Source organism: Aquarana catesbeiana, linkage group LG08 (genome assembly GCF_042186555.1).
Source record: "Aquarana catesbeiana isolate 2022-GZ linkage group LG08, ASM4218655v1, whole genome shotgun sequence".
Classification (NCBI taxonomy): Eukaryota; Metazoa; Chordata; class Amphibia; order Anura; family Ranidae; genus Aquarana; species Aquarana catesbeiana.
The window spans coordinates 8,276,604-8,301,826 of record NC_133331.1 but is presented as its reverse complement, the minus strand read 5'-3'; the positions used below and the strand labels follow the sequence as shown (position 1 = coordinate 8,301,826).

Here is a 25,223-nt window from a genome sequence, read left to right as displayed (position 1 = left end):
CTCCACCACCACCCCGCCACACACCGACTCCACCACCACTCCCACCCCGCCATACACCAACTCCACCCCCACCCCGCCACACACCGACTCCACCACCACCCCGCCACACACTGACTCCATCACCCACGCACACTCTCTCCACCACACCGACACCACCCCCACCCCGCCACACACCAACTCCACCCCCACCCCGCCACACACCGTCTCCACCCCCACCCCGCCACACACTGACTCCACCACCACCCCCACCCCGCCACACACCGACTCCAACCCCACCCCGCCACACACCGACTCCACCACCACCCCCACCCCGCCACACACCGACTCCAACCCCACCCCGCCACACACCGACTCCACCCCCACCCTGCCACACACCGACTCCACCACCACCCCGCCACACACCGACTCCACCACCACCCCCACCCCGCCACACACCGACTCTACCCCCACCCTGCCACACACCGACTCTACCCCCACCCTGCCACACACCGACTCTACCCCCACCCTGCCACACACCGACTCCACCCCCACCCTGCCACACACCGACTCCACCCCCACCCCGCCACACACTGACTCCACCCCCGCCACACACCGACTCCACCCCCACCCCGCCACACACCGACTCCACCACCCCGCCACACACCGACTCCACCACCACCACCCCGCCACACATATATATATTCTGGAGGTGAAGTGGACCTGGGCTTTACATGTGTATTGTTCACGCAGGTTTTCAATTGGTTGCAATAGTTAAAAAGCAAATTGGAAACAAAAGAAAAAGCTTATTTGTTTCTGTGTGTGGTTTTTTTTTTTTTTTTTTTTTTTTTTTTTTTTTTAATTAACTTGCTTAACTATAATTTTTTTTTTTTTTCTGTTTTATCCAGACAGCCCTAGGATCTCGGATCCTAATATTCCCTTAGTTGCTCGTGAGATAATGCAGCGAATGATTCGACAGTTTGCTGCTGAATATACCTCAAAAAATAGCTCTACTCAGGACTCCAGCCAGCCCAACAGCACAAAGAACCAAAGCTTGCCGAAATCGCCCTCCGGACAAAGTTCTCCGCCCCCTGCGACTACTCAGAATCCCGTGCTTAGCAAGCTTCTGATGGCTGACCAAGATTCTCCATTAGACCTCACCGTCAAGAAGACCCCATCAGAAGAACCCTGTGAGCAAGGTATCTTGAAATTTCTGCCATTAATTTATTCGTGTTTTACAGGTGCATTTTAATCCTGGATTTAATAAAGCACATTTAAAAAAAAAAAACAAAAAAAAAAAACCCCACCCCCCCAAAAAAAAAAAAAACTTGTTTAATTTTACATTCAGGTTCAATAAAAAAGCCAAAATGTTATAGCTGTTACTACAAGGCACCTAACTGGAGAATGTCCACTATAACTTCTTTATCTTTTATTTTTAATTTTTTTTTATAACCCCTTGGCGTCGGGCCACAGGCAAATATGCGGCCACTTGGCGCCGAGGGGGCCGAATATTTGCGTGAATTGCTGCCCAAACAGCTGTGCCCAGAGCGTGCACCTAACCGAAAGCTCCCGGTAGTTTTCGGGTCACGTGACGCCCAATCACGGCGGTCACATGCTCTTAAGCCCCGCCCCACCTCCCAGCGTCCTAAACCTCCTTAAAGGGCCGGGAGGCACCGCCATAAAAATTTCAAAGTGGTATTTATGCATTAACATTGGAAAACCTTCCGCATGCACCCCATCCCCCCCCCCCCCCCCCCCCCCGGCAGGTCGTGCCGTTCCAAACCCACTGGTATTTCTCGGGGCTTATTACCGTTTCCACCGGTTTGACTGAGAAACGATCCGACGGTGCAGGCTGCTCCCATAGGGCGATCAAAGAGTAGATCCTCTTTGATCGTCTCTATGGCCTTGGAGGACCGGCGCGATGTCCAGGGTAAAAGACTTGATTGCCAAAATCACTCTGTCCCAATGGAAGCCACTTCCTTGCCTTTTCCTGCAGATTCTGTATCTGATCTGTTTGGACCTCATGGTCCTCTGAGCGGTCAACCAGTGATAGTTTGTCTGATTCCGAGTTACTCCAGTTCTTGTCGAACGTGCTTGCCTGAGAGGAATTGCGATCTTCTGCCGTTACTCGCAGATTTGACGTTGCTTTTAACTGTTTTCTAAAGCATTGCCTTAAAGTGGAACTTCACTTTCTCAATCAATTTTGATTATTTTTAATCCTTACACTGATAGAATTATTTAGATAGGAAAGAAATTTATTTTCTTGTTTATACTTTTTTTTTTCTATATTCAGTTACTTCCTGGTTTCTTGCCTAGGCAAATGATGTCATACATCCCAGGAGTTGAGGAAAAGGAGGAGGGGTTTTCTTAGCTCAGCACACCCTCTTATAGGCAGGCTTGATCTGAGGGCAGATGTATTCCAGGAAGTAAATGCTACATAAATCTGCCCTTACTCAAGATGACCACTGCCAGAAATGCTTGGGGGGGGGGGGGGGTTCAAAGTGATTTCTCAGCAAATTAAAACATACAGACATGGACGGATGGGGGGGGGAGGGGAAGGGTAGATGGAGACGTGGATGGCTGGGGGAGTTTTTGAATACTAAAAATGAAATGAGTAGCGTTTTTTGGTTTGTGGTGCTCCAATGCGGTGAAGATCCACTTTAATAAAGTGATTGTCATTCCAACTGAGGATGTACTTGTATTAGAATTGGTTGGAAGCCTTAGAACTCCGTTCTTGCTAGCAGGCCCTGCTCTTCAGCCTGTATTAGCTGTGTTTCTGCTTTTCCAAACTCTGGCTGATTGGTCAAAGTCCATTTAGAATGGATCTCGTAGCTACATTGGTTGATTCCTTGGTCAAGAAATATTTGGAACACGTAGTTGTTGCTTTAAGGTATAGTGTTGGTGGGCTGCTGGAGGTTTACCGTCCCATCTCCCGCATAGGTCTCCAATCCGTACACGTGCGGAGGTCACTTCAGGCTAGAAGTGGACCCGACAGCTTGAGGATCTGGCCTTCGAGCGACCATGACTGTTAGATCTTCTCTTGATGCTATTATTGTCGAGGATGCTACTCATGGCAAGAACATTCATCTCCCTCAGCCAAAGAAGCCTAAGGGGCAGACGGGAAATGCTCATCCCTTGTTCTGTAAGTTCCAAGTCAAAACCCTCCAAACTTGTAAGATATTGGAGGTCCAAACCCTCAGAAACCCCTTGCTCTGCATGTAGGTGTGCCCACACTCTAAAGTCAGGGACATCTGTTAGAACTTGGACAGCTTGTATCACAGATGGTTTGGTATGGACCAGGCTGGTGCTGGACTATTTTGTGCCCTAGGCAAGACCAGCTACTCGCAACCCCCCCCAATAAAAACCCTCTATAAAGTTTACAGCCAGGTGCTGCTGTTCACGAGCCCATATATGGACTGCCATGGTGTCATATCATGGTACCAGAAGAGATGACTGGTGCTGCCCATTGATCTATAGCAGGTGTCAGTATAAGAACTTCCCTCTGTCAGGCTGCACAGCTGTGAGTGTGTGTAAGAAGTAGATCAGTGGTTCTGCCCAACTCACTGGGTAAGACAGTGTAAGCTTGACTACCCAGACATTACAACGGTTAGAACGGATCTTTAGGAGAAACCCTGATTTGGAGTATCTGGATCTAGCCTTAGACACAGCTCAGGCCAGGGTATTTCTTCCTAAGGAAAAGCTTCAAACCCTTTAAACCCAGACGTGTGCAATCCAGTCCTCACTTTTGCGTACAAGTCATTGGTCTGAAGGTAGCCTCCTATCAGACCCATTTGCAGTCCCATTTGCCCAGTTTCACTTCATAACCCTACAATAATCTGTTGTCATGGGAGTAGTCAGTCCTGCCCTCGGACAGGCTGACTTGTTTGGCAGCAAGGACCAGGCTGTACCTGGCCTGTGGTGCTGGATTAAGAAGTCTTTTCTTCCTTCCTTCCTGTCTTTCTGCAAGATCTTCATGATAGGTGCAACCTGTTGGGCTAGAGAAGAGTCCTGGCATCCCTGTGTGTGCAGGGGCTTGGTCATTGGAATCTCTACTTCCTATCAATGCTTTTTGCAGTGTTGAGACCTTCTTGCTTGGACGTTCAGTTGCAAAATGCCATGGCAGTGACGCACCTAAACCACCATTGAAGAACCAGATGGAAAAGGAGGTAGAACGGATCCTATTCTGGGTATAACATTTCAGCCTTGTCTCCTGGTTATATCCCAGGCATGGACAGTTGGCAGGCAGCTGATGGCTTGTTGACCCCGGCCCATAATCCAGAAGTGTTCAGGACCTCTGTCACAGGTGGGAGATGATGGACATGGACCTCTTTTCCTCCAGGTTTACAAACAAACTGGGAAAGTTTGTCTGGGGTATAGGAACTACTAGTGAAAGTACTGGATGCTCTGGTGGGATAAGTACACCCCGTTATTTATTCCTCCCTCTTTCTTGTCTGCTTTGCAAGATCAAGGGCATTCCAGTGATCCTCATTGTTCTGGTTTGGCCCACGCAGATTTGGTACTCCAACCCGGTAAGATGTTCTGGCGTGGGCTCTTCAAAATTATCCAAATTTTCTCAAAAACCTATTTACCGTACTGCTTCAAGGTTGCCTCCTTGAGTGGCATGTCTATTGCCCAGGTTCTGTGAAATAGGCAATTTGTTGATTTTCCAAAAGTTAGGAAATCTGTCTTACAAGGTCTTTTCATTGGACATGGAAGGCATACTTGGTGTGAGTCTCAAGGTTTCCAAACTTTATCCCAGGGTGAAGCCTCTCCTTCCTATGGATCATCTCAGCACAATCAAAGTTTTAGGGTTTCTGTAGGAGACCATAGGCCCCTCATTCCTTGATTAAGAATTTTGTCCAGGGAATCTCCGATGTATTGTAGCTTCTACCCAGTTCCTTCTCCTGTCACTCTCTGGGATCTGAATCTGGTTCTCTCTGCGTCTATAAATTTGAGCCCAGTAGACATTCCTCTCTCCTCTCACCCACAAGGTTGCGTTCCTTGTATATAAAGCCGGTCAGTGCCGCGCTATAAACAAATCGAGAAGAATAAAAAAGTAAATAGTTATAAGTGACCGTGCTTAGTAAATCACATGTGACACACAAAAACTGACAAATCTATGTGCATGATAGACTAAAAAATGGTGCATAATACATGAGGCTAGTACACTTACAAATTTCAGCTGGAAGAGCATGGATACAATCACAGAAAAAACTCCAGGCGACTGTTTACAAAATAGCCACGAGTGTATCGTGCATATTTGGTGTGTCCTGGCTCATCCCTACGCGTTTCGTCATACATGACGTCCTCAGGGGCTTGTGTTGCTTGTAGCCTTCACTTTTTTAGAGGCAAGTGTCTGAACTGGTGGCCTTGTAGGGAACGCTTTCTGGTTTTGCATAGGCACACAATGACGGTAAGTCCCAGGACTTCCTAGTTTTTGCCGTTCATCTGAACCAGGACATCAGTCCTTCAGGCTTCAGTATACCAATATGAAATTTCCCCCTATTGTCTGCTGTAGTTTGGGCTAAGAGCCGTGGCTCAGCGACATCACCTTTTTTTCCCTTTTTTGTCACCCCAGATGGATTGGTCCCCGTATGGATGCACCAGCCATTTCTAGGTGGCCCAGGCAGACCATCATTCAAGCTTAAGGTCTCAAGGATCGGGTTCCATCTTATCCGATCATGGCGCACGCCACTGGATCTATGAGTGCTTCCTTGGCTTCAAGCTGTACTGCTCACCCCTCAGTTGGACCGCTTTTTGGACTCTCCAAATGTTAGATTTCTTGAGTCCCTCGATGGACGAGAAAGATAAATTGTATTTTTTGTATTTGCCATCCAAAATGTTTTAATGGTGTCTACTGGGGGGCATTAGACCCATCCTATTGTACTTATAATCATATATGGTATTGCTTTTGTTCCAAAACTGACAAGTGCTGGTTGTAGGCCCTTGGACCTGGAAATCGCTCTTCAGCCAACTTGTTACCAGAAAGGGGTCTGGATACAACATACAGTGGTTGTAAACCCCGTTACACCACTTTTATCCACAGGTAAGTCTATAATCAGGCTTACCTGTAGGTACCGTGAATATCTCCTAAACTTGCTCAGTTGACGTCATCGGCACATGCGCACTGAAGAAACCGCCCGCTCGTGCTGTTTCTTAAGGAGCCGTGCTGCGACCGGCGCCTCCCGCGCAAATGAGCAGGAGTGACATCGTGGCTCCCTCCAATCATAGCGCCGGAGCCCGCAAACCCGGAAATGACTTCGGGAGACATGTCGCCGGTCACAGCGGTGTGCGGGGACCGCTGCAACAGCTTCATAATGTTCTAGTATGTGTACTAGCTCATTATGCCTTTTTGTCTTTTTTAGTTTTTTGGAGTTTACAACCACTTTAACCACTTCCCACCAGTAGGACGTCGTAGGATGTCCTGGACTTTGAGTGGAGATATCTGAATAATGGATGAAGCTACAGACATCACGCAGATATCCTTTTTTCAGCCAGCGATTTCCTTACAGTGTAGCTGTTTAGCCACTTGATTGCTCTTAAAGGCGGCGAGAGGGGAACATTCTCCACTTCCGCCACCCTCCGGTGCTTCTCCGGAGAATGGGTCCAATGGTGCTGCCGGTTTACCATAGAGCTGGCCGTGGACCAGATGGCCATCTCTATGACCCTTGGAGGCCGGAAGTGACGTTATGATGTCACTTCCGGCTCTGGCAGATGTAAGTACTGCCATTTTTTTTTTTTTTTTTTTTTTTTTTTTTTTGCTATAAAGCCCGAGATTAATGTTTTTTTTTTTTATCTCGGGCTTTTCAGCATAGAGGAGAGATGTGGGGACTTGTAGACCCCAGATCTCTCCATAAAGAGGACCTGTCGTGCCCTATTCCTATTACAAGGGATATTTACATTCCTTGTAATAGGCATAAAAGTGATTAAAAAAAATAAAGGCAAAGTGTAAAAATTAAATAAAAATGTATTTTATAAAGTGCTCCCATCGTGCTCGCTCGCACGCAAAAGCGAGCGCATACGTAGGTGGCGCCCGTAATATGTAAATGATGTTCGCACCACACACATAGGAGGTATCCCATCATTGGAGCGGGAGCAATAATTCTAGCGATAGACCTCCTCTGTGACTCTAAACTGGTAACCTGTAAAAATGTTTAAAACGTTGCCTATGGAGATTTTTAATTTGCGTAGTTTTGACGCCATTCCACAAGCGCACGCAACGTGACATGTTCGGTATCTATTTACTTGTTTACTCTGCGTAACATCTTTTATAATATATATAAAACATTGGGTTATCTTTTGTGTTTTCTTGCATTAAAACTCATTAAAGTGTATATTTTCCTCCCAAAAAAATAGCGTTTTGTAAAATGGCTGTGACATTAAAAAATTGCAACGACCACCATTTTTATTCCCTAAAATGGCCTTGGCGGACTGGAAACAACGTCATGACCTCACTTCTAGTCCTGGCTGGAAGTAAATCATATTTTTTTAATGCAAAAGATTTTTTTTTTTTTTTTTCTTCGATCTTCTTTGCTTTTTAGAGGTAATAAAGAGATTTTTTGGTCTCCATAAAGAGGACCTGTCATCCTTATTTCTATTACAAGGGATGTTTACATTCCTTATCATAGGAATAAAAGTGATAATAAAAAAAAATAAAGGCACCGTGTAAAAATAAAAAGTAAAATAAATAATGAAAAAAAAAAATTTGAGGTGTCGCAGCAAACGTTAGAGCGAGAGCAATAATTCTAGCACTTAGACCTCCTCTGTAACTCTAAACTGGTAACCTGTAAAGGTGTTTAAAGCGTCGCCTGTGGAGATTAAGTACCATCGTTTTGTTGCCATTTCATGAGCGTGAGCAATTTTATAGCGTGACATGTTGGGTATCTATTTACTCGGCATAACATCATCTTTCACTGTATACAAAAAATGTTGAGGTAAATATTGTGGGTTTTTTTGTTTTGTTTTGTTTTTCGTAGTTTTGTTTTGTTTTGTTTTTTTTTAATTCATTAAAGTGTTGTTTTTTTTTTCCCAAAAAAATTGCGTGTGCAAATACAATGTGACATAAAAAAAATTGCAACAATTGCCATTTTATTCCCTAGGGTCTCTGCTAAAAAAAATAAAATAATGTATAATGTTTGGGGGTTAGAAGTAATTTTCTAGCAAAAAATACTGATTTAAACTTGTAGGCAAAAAGTTCGGGAAAAAGCCGGGTCTTTAAGTGGTTAAAGAATTCTTTTGTATAAACATACCTGTACGTGTCTTTCGGTTATGTGGTTTTAATCATTTGATTTATAAATTAATTTAATTTTGGTGGTTTTGTGACGTGGTCATGCATGAATAATATTGTGTGGTTTCCATTTCTGTAGTGAATTTAAAAAAAACAAAAATCTTAATAAAAATTCATATCCTGCTGGAATATGAAACCAGAAAATGTTTCGAAAAATTGTCCATTTTCATTGTTCTCTTATTTTATTTATCAACCACTTGCCTTCCCGCTCGGGGTACATTTACTACAAGCGGGTGGCACAGCGAGATCCCCGTAGGTAGTTGTGGACTTCCTGGTTTTTTTTTTTTTTTGTTGTTTTTTTTTTTTTTTTTTTGTTTTTTTTTGTTTTTTTTTTTTTTGACGCAAATGTGCTTGCCCCCTGCTGACCTGTGCTGTGATTGGACACAGCATGAGTTTGTCAGCAGGTTTCAGCCAGTGATTTTTGGCTGAAACCTGCTGATTGGCTGCGATCAATCACAGCACAGAGTTCTGTGTTTTACAAACGCACAGAACAGCGATCTGGCTGTTTTTCCTCCCTGAAAAGCAGGGAGAAAAGGCAGCCAGATCTGTGACTAAAAGTAGCACACATTACACATTGTTAGGCACACAGGTAACCCCTTCCCAGCCAGTGATGTTAGTACAGCGTACAGTATTATTGATAACTGTATTAGTGTCACTAGGGATGTCAGTGCCACTCCCAGCCAGTGTTGGTGCCAGATTTCCCAGTCACACTATATGTCGCTGATCACCGCCATTACTAGTATAGCGTCTATAGCTGCGTAAATTCCATTATATATCATAGTTTGTAGGCGTTTGGTCAAGTGATACAAAAGGTAATAACTGTGGGAGATGGGCTGATGAAGAGCATAAAACTACAGTTGTTGGGCGGGGGGGGGGGGGGGGGGGGGGTCAGGATAGGCTTCTCTGAAGAAAAACTTTTTCCAGGATCGCCTAAAAGTGGATAGATTTGGAGATATTTAGACAGATTGGGGTAGGGAATTCCAAAGGATGGGAGAGGCTCTGCAGAAGTCCTGGAAGTGAGTGTGGGAGGAGGCAACGAGGGAGATAGAGAGCAGGAGGTCTTTGGAGGAACGAAGAGAACAATTTGGTTGGTATTTTGAGACCAGGTTAGTGATGTACAGTATCTGGGAGCCGTGTTGTGGATGACTTTGTAAGAAGTTGTTTGTATTTTGAATTTAATTTGTTGGGTGAGGGGAAGCCAGTGGAGGTATTGACGGAGAGAGAGGTGGAGGACACATAATGGAAGCCAGTAGAGGGATTGGCAGAGGACACTGATTGGAAGCCAGTAGAGAGTTGGCAGAGGGGTGGAGGCCACATAATGGAAGCCAGTGGAGTGATAGGCAGAGAGGGGTGGAGGACACATAATGGAAGCCAGTGGAGGGATTGGCAGAGAGGGGTGAAGGCCACATAATGGAAGCCGGTGGAGGACACATAATGGAAGCCAGTGGAGGGAATGGCAGAGAGGGGTGGAGGGGTTGGCAGAGAGGGGTGGAGGCCACATAATGGAAGCCAGTGGAGGGAATGGCAGAGAGGGGTGGAGGAGACATAATGGAAGCCAGTGGAGGGAATGGCAGAGAGGGGTGGAGGACACTGAATGGAAGCCAGTGGAGGGAAATGGCAGAGAGCGGTGGAGGACACTGAATGGAAGCCAGTGGAGGGAATGGCAGAGAGGGGTGGAGGCCAAATAATGGAAGCCAGTGGAGAGATTGTCAGAGAAGGGTGGAGGACACATAATGGAAGCCAGTGGACAGATTGGCAGAGAGGGGTGGAGGACACATAATGGAAGACAGTGGAGGGGTTGGCAGAGAGGGGTGGAGGACACATAATGGAAGCCAATGGAGGGATTGGTAGAGAGGGGTGGAGGCCAAATAATGGAAGCCAGTGGAGAGATTGGCAGAGAAGGGTGGAGGTCACATAATGGAAGCCCGTGGAGAGATTGGCAGAGAGGGGTGGCGGACACATAATGGAAGACAGTGGAGGTGTTGGCAGAGAGGGGTGGAGGACACATAATGGAAGCCAATGGAGGGATTGGTAGAGAGGGGTGGAGGACACATAATGGAAGCCAATGGAGGGATTGGTAGAAAGGGGTGGAGGACACATAATGGAAGCCCGTGGAGGGGTTGGCAGAGAGGGGTGGAGAACACATAATGGAAGCCAATGGAGGGATTGGTAGAGAGGGGCGGAGAACACATAATGGAAGCCAATGGAGGGATTGGTAGAGAGGTGTGGAGGTCACATAATGGAAGCCAGTGGAGAGATTGGCAGAGAGGGGTGGAGGTCACATAATGGAAGCCAGTGGAGAGATTGGCAGAGAGGGGTGGAGGACACATAATGGAAGACAGTGGAGGGGTTGGCAGAGAGGGGTGGAGGACACATAATGGAAGCCAATGGAGGGATTGGTAGAGAGGGGTGGAGGACACATAATGGAAGCCAGTGGAGGGGTTGGCAGAGAGGGGTGGAGGACACATAATGGAAGCCAATGGAGGGATTGGTAGAGAGGGGTGGAGGACACATAATGGAAGCCAATGGAGGGATTGGTAGAGAGGGGTGGAGGACACATAATGGAAGCCAGTGGAGGGGTTGGCAGAGAGGGGTGGAGGACACATAATGGAAGCCAATGGAGGGATTGGCAGAGAGGAGTGGAGGACACTGATTGGATGACAGTGGAGGGATTGGCAGAGAGGGGTGGAGGACACTGATTGGAAGACAGTGGAGGGATTGGCAGAGAGGTGGAGGTAACTGGTTACCTGCCTATGGAGATTTTTAAGTACTGTAGTTTGTCGCCTTTCCGCGAGCGTACGCAATTTTAAAGCATGACATGTTAGGTATCCATTTACTCGGAGTAATATCATATTTCACATTATGCAAAAAAATTGATTATAAAGTGTATTTTTTCCAAACAAAATGTGTTTGAAAGACAAAAAAAAAATCAGGTATATAGTATGTTTATTTTTTTAATTCATTAAAGTGTATTTTTTTCCAAAATTGCATTTGAAAAACCGTGTTTCCCCCTAGGGTGCCAAAAGAAAACAACAAAAAAAAAAAAACGTATAATGCTTGGAGGTTCTAAGTAATCGTCTAGCAGAAAATACTGATTTTTAACTTGTAAGCAACAAATGTCAGAAGAAGGCTGGGTGCTTTAATAGATTTTTTTTTTTTTTTTTATTATGCAGTGCTGATAAATTATTTTTGTGTATTTTAGCAGACGGAGTGCTTGATCTGTCCACTAAGAAGAGTCCATGTTCTGGTAGCACACATTCAAGCATTTCTCCAAGTACCTCAAATGCTATAGGGAATGGGTAAGATCATTTCTTCATCTCATCTTCTTTTTTTTTATTTATTTATTTTTTCTTTTCTTTTTTTAATTTTCCTTTCTTCAGTTGCATCTTCAGATCTTTAAATCTGTTTTTCAAAAAGCCAAAAATGATTTACGCCTTCCGCTCTATGGAATGAGATTTACTTTGTCTCCAAAAATTTACAATTCACAACCTGCCATTGTGAAGTTAAAAAAAAAAAAAATCTAAATTATTGTGTTGTGCTCATGATCTCATTTTGTTTTCATTCATTGTGTTTGGATATTTTTTTTTTTTTTTTTTCCGTACGATGATTTAGTTTGAAGGTTTCCTAATATGGATTGAAGTCGGGGGGGGGGGGCTATTAGAGGATTTGCATATTCTAGTTTGATACCTTGGAATTTGTACTCCTCATCGGTAACATAAAGCTTTGAAGAAAACTTAGATTTTTTTTTTTTGTTGTTATGAAGCATGTAATTTATAAAAAGTTTTGTGGTTTGCTCGTGTTTTCTATATTTTGATCATTTGGGGAGTTTCAATATTTTTTTTTATTTTTTAGAATTTTAGTACCGCCATGATCTCATTATCATTTTCGGTTTGTTTTATATACTCTGATATACTTTTTTTTTTTTTTAATTTTTAATTTTTTTATTGTTTTTATTTATTTTAAGAGAGACTCCGCAATTCCCGTTGTTAGACTTCTAGCAGTATAGGACCGTTTTTTTTTTTTTTTTTTTTTTTTTTTTTAGAACGCATTGTGTGTCTTGGACACCAGAACAGATTTAAAATTTTGTTTTGTATCGGTAGTTAGGGAGCTTTGCTGGTGTGGTTTTTTTTTTTTTTTTTTGGCATTTACATATATATTTATATATTGTATCATGTAATCACGCTGAATCATATTTCTGAATAATCTGTAATCAATCACCATCCAAATCATTCTTTCTGTCACCTTTTTTTTATACCTTACTTTAAGAAAAAAATGGTCCGGCTGTATTTAGAAATAACATTTAAAAAAAATGTCAATCAAAACCTTTTTTTTTATTATTTTTGAGATTTTTTTGTGACAAGTACAAAGAGAAAAAAAAATAAACTATTTTTATTGAATTTGTTTTATAATGTGACCATATTTCAGATTTTTATTTTTATTATTATTATTATTATTATACGCAGCGGCCATTTTTTTTCTTAAGGTAGCCATAAGAGCAAAAAAAATTTTGCCTTCATCTTCTGTGATCAAAAATTACGAGCTTCTTTTGATACTTTGGCCCATGTCTTTTTTTATATGTACTATTTTTTTTTTTTTTTTTCGATGTGAACAGTGGACACTGTGTTGTGTGGTTTTATTTTTGTTTTTTTTTTGGTTTTGTTTTGTTTTTTTTTGTTTTTTTTAATTTAATTTTGAATTAGATTGCATAATGTTATAAGCGGCTTACTCTTTTATTACTGTACTTGTTTAGTGGTAACGTCACATTTTAATAAATTGCGGATACACCTAAAGGAGGGGTGGGGGGTGGGGTTGGACTTTTCTACCTTTTCTAATTTTTCGATAAACAAAGATTCTAAGTACAGACTGTTGCGCAAGACTTTGTGAACCCAGCCAAAGATGGTTTTGATAGCCTATTTTTTTTAATCAATTTTTTTTGTTTCTGTTGCCCACAAAAAAAAATTTTTTTTTCCTTTTCTGTGAACTTGATTTATTTATTTTTTTCCTTAAACTGACACTGATGCTGAGATTAAAAAAAAAAAAAAAAATTAAATAAAAATTATTATTAAAAAAAAAAAAAAAAAAAATTAAGTGATGTTACCCAAGCAAGGGCTTCTAATAAAGGAGTGGCCCCTTCACCCATCCTTCCCTACATGTGCAAGTTCTGCTCACATCAGTTTCCTTCCATCCAATTAGGCGACCTGGGAGACCCAGCCAGCACCGTCCAGATGGACTTCCACGCAGTGGTGATGGGGTGCCCCCAAGAAGTTTGCTGGATGCAACCAGGGAAACTTATGGCCACTCCACCCCCCTAAAAGTGCCATTGGCTCGCTCCTTGCAGATTAGTGAGGAATTGCATAACCGAAAGCAATTTTCTACGGCGGCCAACCATGGTTCAACCGGACTGCAAAACCAAGGACAGCATTTTATCTTATCCAGGGAAGCTTCTTGGGCAAAGTCACACTATGAATTAAATTTCGGCCGCGTGAAATATAGGGGCAACGGCGCACTCAGCAACATCAGTGACCTGCCTTTTCTCACAGAAAATTCGAACGCCTTTCCAAAAAATATCCCAAACAAACACGAAATTAAAAAGGAAATGGGCCTTTCCTCTCCGGTCGATTTAAAAATTCCGCAGGTCCGTGGTATGGATCTGTCGTGGGAGTCCCGCAGTGGGGAACTGTACAATTACAACTCTTTGGTCATGGGTTCACAAACGGAGAGCGCACTTAGCAAAAAATTAAGGACTATCCTTCCAAAGCAACACCGGAGAAGCGTCTTGGACTCCACCACCGACTCCTGGAGCTCGGACGTCGAGCAGTCTACCTCTGGGCAGCCATACCCTACGTCGGACCAAGAAGGGGACGCGGGCTCCAAGCAGCCGAGGAAAAAAAGGGGGAGGTACCGGCAGTACAACACCGAGATCTTGGAGGAGGCCATCGGCGTGGTCATGAACGGCAAGATGAGCGTCTCCAAAGCGCAGAGCATCTACGGGATTCCGCACAGCACACTGGAGTACAAAGTCAAAGAGAGGCTAGGCACGTTAAAAAACCCTCCAAAGAAAAAAATGAAACTCGTGCGGTTGGAAGAGCCGGACGCGGCGGTAAAAATCAAACTGGAACCTCAGGACGAGGCGGAGGTGTCCCCAAGTGCAAATGATTCAAAAGAAGACTAAAGGCATGCAGTAAAGTCCGACTCTTAAAAAAAAAAAAACGAGTTGTAAACCAAACTGGGCAGGCGCTTCTCCACACCAAACCTATGAAAAATTGGGTAGACCTGCAAAACGGTGGTGGAAACATTTTTTTTTTTTTTTTTTCGATTTGCTCAAAATTGGGCAAATTTTTTGTAAATTCCTCTTGCCCAGTGCAACCCTATCGAGAACTTTTTTTGGCCTTTACGCATGCTTTTTATTTTCAATAGAAAGAAAAAAAAATTGTTACCTCAACAAGAGAACCTTTACATGTCAATACGGACTCTTTTGCTGTCGAGCCTTGCATGTATTGCGTTCTTTATATCTATTTTAATTCCTTGAACACATGTCCACTTTAAGAGAAAAAAAAAAAAAAAAAAACATTTTTTTCAGGAGTCTCTATATACAACCAATGTCTAGAGGAGAGAAGAGAAAAAAAAAGAACCTTCTAAAGATATTTAAAACAAGTTTTGTTTTTTCTCTAAGTTTTAGATTTTAAGTGTTTTATGCCAAAATGATTATTTCTGAAAAATTGAATGTACCTCACTAATGTGATTTTTTTTTTTTTTTTTTTAATTTTGGGAGTTGCTACTATTTTTCGGAGACTTGCAAAATGATAAAAAGGCTTTAGTACAGTGGGGGAGATAAAAAAAAAATGTGCAAAGAGCACAAAAATGTGAGTGGGGGCAGGCCTGGAAAAAGAGGCCGTTTACTTTTGCTAACCTACAAAAGTGAGAGTATTACTACACTAGAGCTTTACGTTTCTTACACTTAAAATAATTGCCAGACTGGGGGCAATGTTTGCCCCCCGCACTGGCACGAAGCTTAGAAGAATTTTGAAAGGTGTGTTTTTTTTTTTTTTTTTTTTGTTTTGTTTTTTTGTTTTTTTTGTTGTTTTTTTTTTTTTTGTATATGGTCCAGATATTTATCCTCATTACACTCCAGCAACTACATGTGCATGTAATTAAAGAGGATGGATTGTGGACTCTTTAGATGGCTATTCTATAGATCCCATATTTTTTTTTTGCCTTTTACCTGCCATTCTGGGTACAGGGAGGAAAACGTACACACTACCTTTTCATATTTTATTTAAAAAAAAAAATACACACAAAATTTGTGTAATGGATCGGTTGTTTTTTTTTTTTTTTTTTTTTTTTTTTTTTTTTCCAATGATTTTAGAGGAAGTAGCCTTATCTCTAGACTAGTGCGCTCTTCTTCTTCTTCTTCTTCTTCTTTTTTTTTTTTAAATTAATAAGAGCGCTTGGTTTACACACAGTACCTCCACTGAAAAAAATTCCACGAGATTAGAAATTTTTTTACTTGATTTTTTAATTATTTTTTTTTTTTTTAGCTACTAAACTGTGTGGTTTCCACATTCAACTCCAGAGATCAGGGGTCACGTTTAGCCGTTTGCGATATATCAGGTGCATATTTTATTTCTTTACCAGTACAAACCTCATTTATATTCCAGTTTTCAGGAATGAAGGACGCTCTTTTCAGGGCCTGTTTTTAGAAATCGCATTTACTGTATATAAAAAGAAAAATATATGTTTTTGTTGTGTTACAGAAATAACTCGGTACGGTGTAGCTTTTGTAAGGAGCTCACACCTGTCTTCAGGTAACTGTTTTTATAAGCACTCCACAAAACCACACAGTTTTGTACGTGTTTTTTTTTTTTTTTTTTTTTTTATAAATTTCTCGACAGTCCACGAGGAGCTTGTTAGTGTTTTTTTTTTTTTTTTTTTTTTTTTTTTTATGTGTCGTAGACATGCTAAAAGAAAAAAAAAAAAAAAGACTTGCACCATTTGTAAAACCTCTTGAAAATATTGAAAAACACTATTTTTTTGTTAAATATTCTTTATACTTGGTAAGCAGTACTAAATGTAAAAATAAGTTGTTGCTTATAAAAAAAAAAAAAAAAGGCAGCTCAGCTTGCCATACTAACACTGCACTGTTTAAAAGTAGGACAATTCTTTGCTAGCCCTTTTTCTATTCTGTGTATTATTATTATTATTTTTTTTTTTTTTTGTGTGTGTATAGTAGTATTTTTTTATTTATTTACATTAATGGGTAGGCACACATTTTTGTATCATGCTTCTGCAGTAAACCCCTAAATATAAATTGGACCTGATAAGGTGCAGAGCCTTAAAAATATTTTTGTTTGGGATAAATTCAAATATTTCTGCATACCTGCTTTTTTTTATTTTTAAAGCTGAAAAAAAAAATCAATTGAAATACAAAACGGAGCCTATTGGTCATACCCAGGCTCAGTATATTACATACAAAGTACAGACACAAGTACAAAAACAAACTGTGTACCTTATCTAGTAATGCATATCTGCTTTTTTAAAACAATTTTTTTTTATTTATTTTTTTTATTTCTATTTATTTCTACAAAGTGTCATTTAAGCCCAAACCTGTTTATGTGAGCCTGGTTTACCGCTTGACCACAAATTTTAATGCAGGAATGCTTCGTTATAATTGAATTATTTATTTTAAATGTAGTTTGTTATAAAGCTCACACTTTATTTTTTATTTATTTATTTTTTTTTTACATTGTGTCCAAAATCTAACAAATTGCTTCTACTAGATGGCAAATTGTGGGTAATTTGCTACAATTGTCAATTTTAATTATTTTAATAAAATTATTTGTCAGACATTAATAATAATTATAATTATTTAAAGTGGAACTTTTACCCATAAAAAAAGAAATGTTCTTTGGCAAAGGAACAGGCATGCCACATTTAATAATTATGCTACCAAAATTATTGTGTGCTGTAAAATTGCCTCCAGCAATTGCTCCTGTCTCTTCTTGTTGGAGGCCGCCATTTTGCTGAAGCCCAAGAGCCCCCCCCCCCCTGAGCAACAGTATATCTTTAAGCTGTCAGCAGATCGGCCTCTACAAATCCGTCACAGTGCCTAAAAGTAAGAGAGCAACTGAGCATGTGCGGAGCAGGAGGAGGCGGTGTATTACTGGATTTTATTTCCAATCATGTTTGTTGAATATTTCAAAAGAGTACAAAAAAAGTAAAACTTTTTATTGCAACTGACATAAAACTCTTTACAAAAGGGTTAAAGTCATTAGAAGAAGCGGGATAATTACATATTGCTGAATTTTAAACAGTATAGGCACATATATATATATATATATATATATATATATATATATATATATATATATATATATATATATATATATATTTATTTTAATGTTTTACATATCTATACCTGTAAAAGGGGGGCCGGCCTAAAGTCCTCTAAGGACTTAATTTTCTGACAAAAGTCCCACTATAAAATAAAAATCCCACCAGCAGCTATCAAAGCTGGCAGACTTGGTATAGGTAGTTTTTTTTTTTTTTTTTATTATTATTATTTTTTTTTTTTCTTTGCAGATATATTGATGGCATGGTATGCATTAATGTTTGTTTTCAGATTTTTAATAGCTAGTGTGACCAGGCACACCACCACGGGCAAACGTCCTCCTGAAGTGCAGTCCCAAATTCCATATAAGGCAAATGTTGTAATAAATAAAAAATATATAAAAATATTATTTTATATATATTTATATATATATATATATATATATATTATACATACATAACATACATACACAGTATCTGACAAAAGTAAGTACACCCCTCACATTTGTGTAAATCTTTTCTTCTATCTTTTCATGTGACAACACTGAAGAAATGACACTTGTCTACAATGTAAAGTAGTGAGTGTACAGCTTGTATAACAGTGTAAATTTGCTGTCCCCTCAAAATAACTCAACACAAAGCCATTAATGTCTAAACCGCTGGCAACAAAAGTCAGTACACCCCTAAGTGAAAATCTCCAAATTGGGCCCCAAAGTGTCAATATTTTGTGTGGCCTCCATTATTTTCCAGCACTGCCTTAACCCTCTTGGGCATGGAGGTCACCAGAGCTTCACAGGTTGTCACTGGAGTCCTCTTCCCCTCCTCCATGATGACATCACAGAGCTGGTGGATGTTAGAGACCATGCGCTCCTCCACCTTCCATTTGAGGATGCCCCACAGATGATCAATAGGGTTTAGGTCTGGAGACATGCTTGGCCAGTCCATCACCTTTACCCTCAGCTTCTTTAGCAAGGCAGTGGTGGTCTTGGAGGTGTGTTTGGGGTGGTTATCATGTTGGAATACTGCCCTGCGGCCCAGTCTCTGAAGGGGGGGGATCATGCTCTGCTTCAGTATGTCACAGTACATGTTGGCATTCATGGTCCCCTCAATGATCTGTAGCCCCCCAGTGCCGGCAGCACTCATGCAGCCCCAGACCATGACACTCCCACCACCATGCTTGACTGTAGACAAGACACACTTGTCTTTGTCCTCCTCACCTGGTTGCCCCCACACACGCTTGTCACCATCTGAACCAAATACGTTTATCTTGGTCTCATCAGACCACAGGACATGGTTCCAGTAATCCATGTCCTTAGTCTGCTTGTCTTCAGTAAACAGTTTGTGATCTTTCTTGTGCATCATCTTTAGAAGAGGCTTCCTTCTGGGACCACAGCCATGCAGACCAATTTGATGCAGTGTGCGGCGTATGGTCTGAGCACTGACAGGCTGACCCCCCACCCCTACAACCTCTGCAGCAATGCTGGCAGCACTCATACGTCTATTTCCCAAAGACAACCTCTGGATATGACGCTGATCACGTGACCTCAACTTCTTTGGTGGACCATGGCGAGGCCTGTTCTGAGTGGAACCTGTCCTGTTATACTGCTGTATGGTCTTGGCCACCGTGCTGCACCTCAGTTTCAGGGTCTTGGCAATCTTCTTATAGCCTAGGCCATCTTTATGTAGAGCAACAATTCTTTTTTTCAGATCCTCAGAGAGTTCTTTGCCATGAGGTGCCATGTTGTACTTCCAGTGACCAGTATGAGAGAGTGAGAGCGATAACACCAAATTTAACACACCTGCTCCCCATTCACACCTGAGACCTTGTAGCACTAACGAATCACATGACACCGGGGAGGGAAAATGGCTAATTGGGCCCAATTTGGACATTTTCACTTAGGGGTGTACTGACTTTTGTTGCCAGCGGTTTAGACATTAATGGCTGTGTGTTGAGTTATTTTGAGGGGACAGCAAATTTACACTGTTATACAAGCTGTACACTCACTACTTTACATTGTAGACAAGTGTCATTTCTTCAGTGTTTACAGAAATGTGAGGGGTGTACTCACTTTTGTGAGATACTGTGTGTGTGTGTATGTGTGTCTATAATATATATATATATATATATATATATATATATATATATATATATATATATATATATATATATATATATATATATATATATATATATATATATATTCACCAAAAGTATTGGGACGCCTGCCTTTAACATGAACTTTTAATGACATCCCAGTCTTAGTCCGTAGGGCTCAATATTGAGTTGGCTCCGCCCTTTGCAGTTATAACAGCTTCAACTCTTCTGGGAAGGCCGTCCACAAGGTTTAGGAGGGTGTCTATGGGAATGTTTGACCATTCTTCCAGAAGCACATTTGTGAGGTTAGGCACCGATGTTGGAGGAGAAGGCCTGGCTCGCAGTCTCTGCTCTAATTCATCCCAAAGATGTTCTATTAGGTTGAGGTCAGGACTCTATGCAGGCCAGTCAAGTTCCTCCACCCCAAACTTGCTCATCCATGTCTTTATGGACCTTGCTTTGTGCACTGGTGCGCAGTCATGTTGGAACAGGAAGGGGCCGTCCCCAAACTGTTCCCACAAAGTTGGGAGCATGAAATTGTCCAAAATGTCTTGGTATGCTGACGCCTTAAGAGTTCCCTTCACTGGAACTAAGGGGCCAAGCCCAACCCCTGAAAAACAACCCCACACCATAATCCCCCCTCCACCAAATGATTTGGAGGGGTGGCCCAATACTTTTGGCAAGATAGTTTGGAGTGAAGGAACTTGACTGACTTTAACCCGATGGAACACCTTTTGGATTAATTAGAGAGGAGACTGCGAGCCAGGCCTTCCCGTCCAACATCAGTGGGATCTGCGGTTGGAAAGTGTACCGCTCAGGCGGTACAATGTGGGGGTGATGTGGATGGTTCTGTATCCACTGTTGTGGGAGTACCAGCGAGGGGATGGAGCTCGTCCCAGCTCTTGTAATCCCTGAAAGAACGGAAGAGAGTGTCCCTAGTGCCGCACATCCACGGAGTTGTATGGTGGTAAGAGAGACAACCTCAGCCTGGGCTCCCACCAGACCACGCCCCCAATGGGCTCTGCTCCGCCCCCTGGAGCTTAGTCATGGGGAACATGAGCGCCTGACCTCACAAATGTTCTTCTGGAAGAATGGTTAAACATTCCCATAGACACACTCCTAAACCTTGTGGACGGCCTTCCCAGAAGAGTTGAAGCTGTTCTAGATGCAAAGGGTGGTGCCAACTCAATACTGAACCCTACGGACTAAGACTGGGATACCATTAACGTTCATGCGTTGTGTGTAAAGGCAAGTGTCCCAATACTTTTGGTAATATCTTCTTGTACCAAAGCCTACTAACACCGGTGTCCTGATTTGGGAGATCATAATTTACAAAGGTAAATTTTGACCCCCGATATTCTGCAGCACTGGGGTGCTTTCCATGGTTTTGAGTGAAAAAGCTCAAAAGTGCCCCTTTTACCTGGGCTATTAACAATAAAATATTTGTATATTCTGAAGAAACCTCTAAAGAGCTTTTAAATACGCCATCACTGACCTCTCTAGCTGCTTCTACTGTGGAATAATTCATTTTCAAAGATCACAATAAAAACCCTAAAGACTCCGTTTAGAAACACCGCTGTGTGTTTACATTAGAGGGACGGTTGGCTGCCCAAGAGACTGTTGTAATAGAGAAAAAAAAAGAAAAAAATTTGATTTCAGTGCCTCCATTGTGAACTCTGAAGATGAATTTCTCCACGATGCCTGTAGCTACAGAGGTGAATTGTTTGAAAGCGCTTTTTGCTGCTTGTTCAGAATATGTGCGCGTAGCCTGGGAAACGGGATCATTGACCGATCGTCACAGGCTCTGATAGGCTCTTTGACTTTAAAGCTCAATTCCAGGAGTTAGAGAAAATCCACCTCTAGCAGTTGGTGCTTCCGGTGCTACAGGAGTTAACTGCTTGTTCAGTCTTGGGATGTAGGAAAAAGGAGTGATATGCACTTTATTCTTCTCTCACCGCAGGTTCCTCCAGTGGTGTGACCAGTCGTCCTCCTCTCTAAGGTGCTCATGACCACAGTCACACTCCTGCTTCCTTCATGTACAATGCAGGGTCAATAGGTCCTGCATTGTACACCAAGGGCCCACCTGGAGGGAGAGGAGGAGAGAGCTGGAGCTAATCAACCCCCCCCCCAAAGATCAGTTTGGGCTCCAGCTGAAACCAATCACATTTCTGTCACTGTAGCTTTAAGTGTTACAGTCTTCTCATCTTGCTCTTACACTGGGGTCTCCAAACCTTCTAATGTGCCAATGTGCTGTCCTTCAGGCTTTAGAGGGGCCCGACCTGTGGCCAGTGGAAGTAAGCAAGTGCCCCATCCATTGGTTTTAATGGGAGGAATAGTGCGACATCCATTGGCTTTAATAGGAGAAATGGTGCCCCATCATTGGCTTTAATGGGAGAAATAGTGCCCCATCATTGGCTTTATTGGGAGAAATAGTTCCCCCTCATTGGCTTTATTGGGAGAAATGGTGCCCCCTCATTGGCTTTATTTGGAGAAATGGTGCCCCATCATTGGCTTTAATGGGAGGAATAGTGCCCCATCATTGGCTTTAATGGGAGAAATGGTGCCCCATCATTGGCTTTAGGCTCGGTTTCCACTATTGCAACCCCAAAGTCGTGCGACTTGAAGCAGTGCCTGTGTATTCTTGAGGTCTTTGGACCTCAAGTCGCATCAAAGTGGGACCAAAGTAGTGCAGGGACTACTTTGAAGTAGTGCCCCATCATTGGTGTCAGTGGGAGGAATAGTGCCCCATCATTGGTGTCAGTGGGAGGAATAGTGCCCCATCATTGGTGTCAGTGGGAGGAATAGTGCCCCATCATTGGTGTCAGTGGGAGGAATAGGCCCCATCATTGGGGTCAGTGGGAGGAATAGTGCCCCATCATTGGTGTCAGTGGGAGGAATAGTGCCCCATCATTGGTGTCAGTGGGAGGAATAGGCCCCATCATTGGTGTCAGTGGGAGGAATAGGCCCCATCATTGGTGTCAGTGGGAGGAATAGGCCCCATCATTGGTGTCAGTTGGTGGAATAGTGGCCCAAGGGCCAGATAAAGGCAAGCAAAGGGCCAAATCCAGCCCCCGGGCTGCAGTTTGGAGACCACTGCTGTGGGCATAATGAACATTTTACCCCTTCAGTGTATGAATCCCCCGGGGCAAGGGGTAGATTTTGTCTAATTCCTGGAGATGGACTTTACATTAGATTGTGCACAAATAATGGAGGGTCCAAAAGGTTCACTTTGATAGAAGGATCATTAGGAATCCTCCAAATAAGTGTATTTTCATTTTTGCAGCCAAATTGTGTCCCCAATTCACATATCACAACTAAAAAAATATATAAAAATTGCAGCTTACCTTTTTTCTTTAGATGCTCCATTCTGTACCCTCCAGAATGAGAAAATCCTAGGTAGTTCTCTTTGTTTATGGGCAACTGTGTTTGTCATAAATAACCCAGTCTCTACTGTGCAGGTAGATATTATTAGTTGTAAATCAAATTTGAACACGGTCTATCCTAACCGAGGGTTAGTGGTGTCTGGGCTTCTTGCATTGTATGTTTATGAGGACAGACTTGGGACAGACTCACTCTGACGTTGTTCAGAAAACATTGAAGTCAGCCATGACATTTTTCCTGAAAATCACCTAAAAGGTAAGACCTATGAAAACAACAACAACAAAAATGTATGTATATAAATAATGCTATTATTAATACAAATATATTATTATTATTATTTATATATATATATATATATATATATATTATACAGTTGTGCTAATAAGTTTACATACTCTGGCAGAATTTATGATTTCTTCTCCATTTTTCAGAGAATATAAATAACACGAAAACTTTTCTTTCACTCATGGTTAGTGTTTGGCTGAAACCATTTATTATCAGTCAACTGTATTTACTCTTTTTAAATCATAATCACAACAGAAACTACCCAAATGACCCTGATCAAAAGTTTACATACCCCAGTTCTTAATACCGTGTATTGCCCCCTTTAAACATCAATGACAGCTTGAAGTCTTTGGTGGTATTTGTGGATGAGGCTCTTTATCTTCTCAGATGGTTCCTCTTGGTAAAAAGTCCTCCAGTTCCTGTAAATTCTTGGGCTGTGTTGCATGAACGGCACGTTTGAGATCTCCCCAGAGGGGCTCAATGATATTGAGGTCAGGAGACTGAGATGGCCACTCCAGAACCTTCACTTTATTCTGCTGTAGCCAATGACAGGTGGACTTGGCCTTGTGTTTTGGATCATTGTCATGTTGGAATGTCCAAGTACGTCCCATGCGCAGCTTCCTGGCTGATGAACGCAAATGTTCCTCCAGTATTTTTTGATAACATACTGCATTCATCTTGCCATCAATTTTGACCAAATTTCCTGTGCCTTTGTAGCTCACACATCCCCAAAACATCAGCGATCCACCTCCGTGTTTCACAGTAGGAATGGTTGACCTTTCATCATAGGCCTTGTTGACTCCTCTCCAAATGTAGTGTTTATGGTTGTGGCCAAAAAGATAAATTTTGGTCTCATCACTCCAAATGACTTTGAGACAGAAGGTTTGAGGCTTGTCTCTGTGCTGTTTGGGGTATTGTAAGCGGGATAATTTGTGACATTTGCGTAGTAATGGTTTTCTTCTGGCGACTCGACCATGCAGCCCATCTTTCTTCAAGTGCCTCCTTATTGTGCATCTTGAAACAGCCACACCACATGTTTCCAGAGAGTCCTGTATTTCACCTGAAGTTATTTGTGGGTTTTTCTTTGCATCCCGAACAATTTTCCTGGCAGTTGTAGCTGAAATTTTAGTTGGTCTACCTGACCGTGGTTTGGTTTCAACAGAACCCCTCATTTTCCACTTCTTGATTAGAGTTTGAACACTGCTGATTGACATTCTCAATTCCTTGGATATCTTTTTATATCCCCTTTCCTGTTTTATACAGTTCCTACCTTTTCCCGCAGATCCTTTGACAATTCTTTAGCTTTCCCCATGACTCAGAATCCAGAAACGTCAGTGCAGCACTGGATGAAAGATGCAAGGGTCTGTCAGAAACTCATTGACCTTTTATACACACACACACACTAATTACAAGCAAACAGATCACAGGTGAGGATGGTTACCATTTAATAGCCATTCAAACCCCTTTGTGTCAACTTGTGTGTATGTTATCAGGCCAAAATCACCAGGGTATGTAAACTTTTGATCAGGGACATTTGGGTAGTTTCTGTTGACATTATGATTTAAAAAGAGTAAACACAATTGATTGACAATAAATGGCTTCAGCCAAACACTAACCATGAGTGAAAGAAAAGTTGTGTTATTAATATTCTCTGAAAAATGGCCAAGAAATCATAAATTCTGCCAGGGTATGTAAACTTATGAGCACAACATTTTTATATATATATATATATATATATATATATATATATATATATATATATATATATATATATATATATATATATATATATATATATATATATATTTAAAAAAAAATTTTATATATATATATATATATATATATTTAAAAAAAAATTATATATATATATAT

General features: G+C 41.7%; 1 protein-coding gene across 1 annotated transcript in view; it reads left to right on the top strand.

Moving 5' to 3' along the window:
- The window catches only part of LCOR (ligand dependent nuclear receptor corepressor), a gene marked incomplete in the record, with an annotated part of 73,989 nt that extends 57,816 nt beyond the window's left edge, over positions 1-16,173 (top strand). Inside the window, 3 exon segments of the mRNA XM_073595470.1 lie at positions 885-1,175; positions 11,466-11,562; positions 13,457-16,173. Of these exon segments, the coding sequence (XP_073451571.1) occupies positions 885-1,175; positions 11,466-11,562; positions 13,457-14,435 (1,367 nt within the window).
- Positions 16,174-25,223: the final 9,050 nt, after the last annotated feature.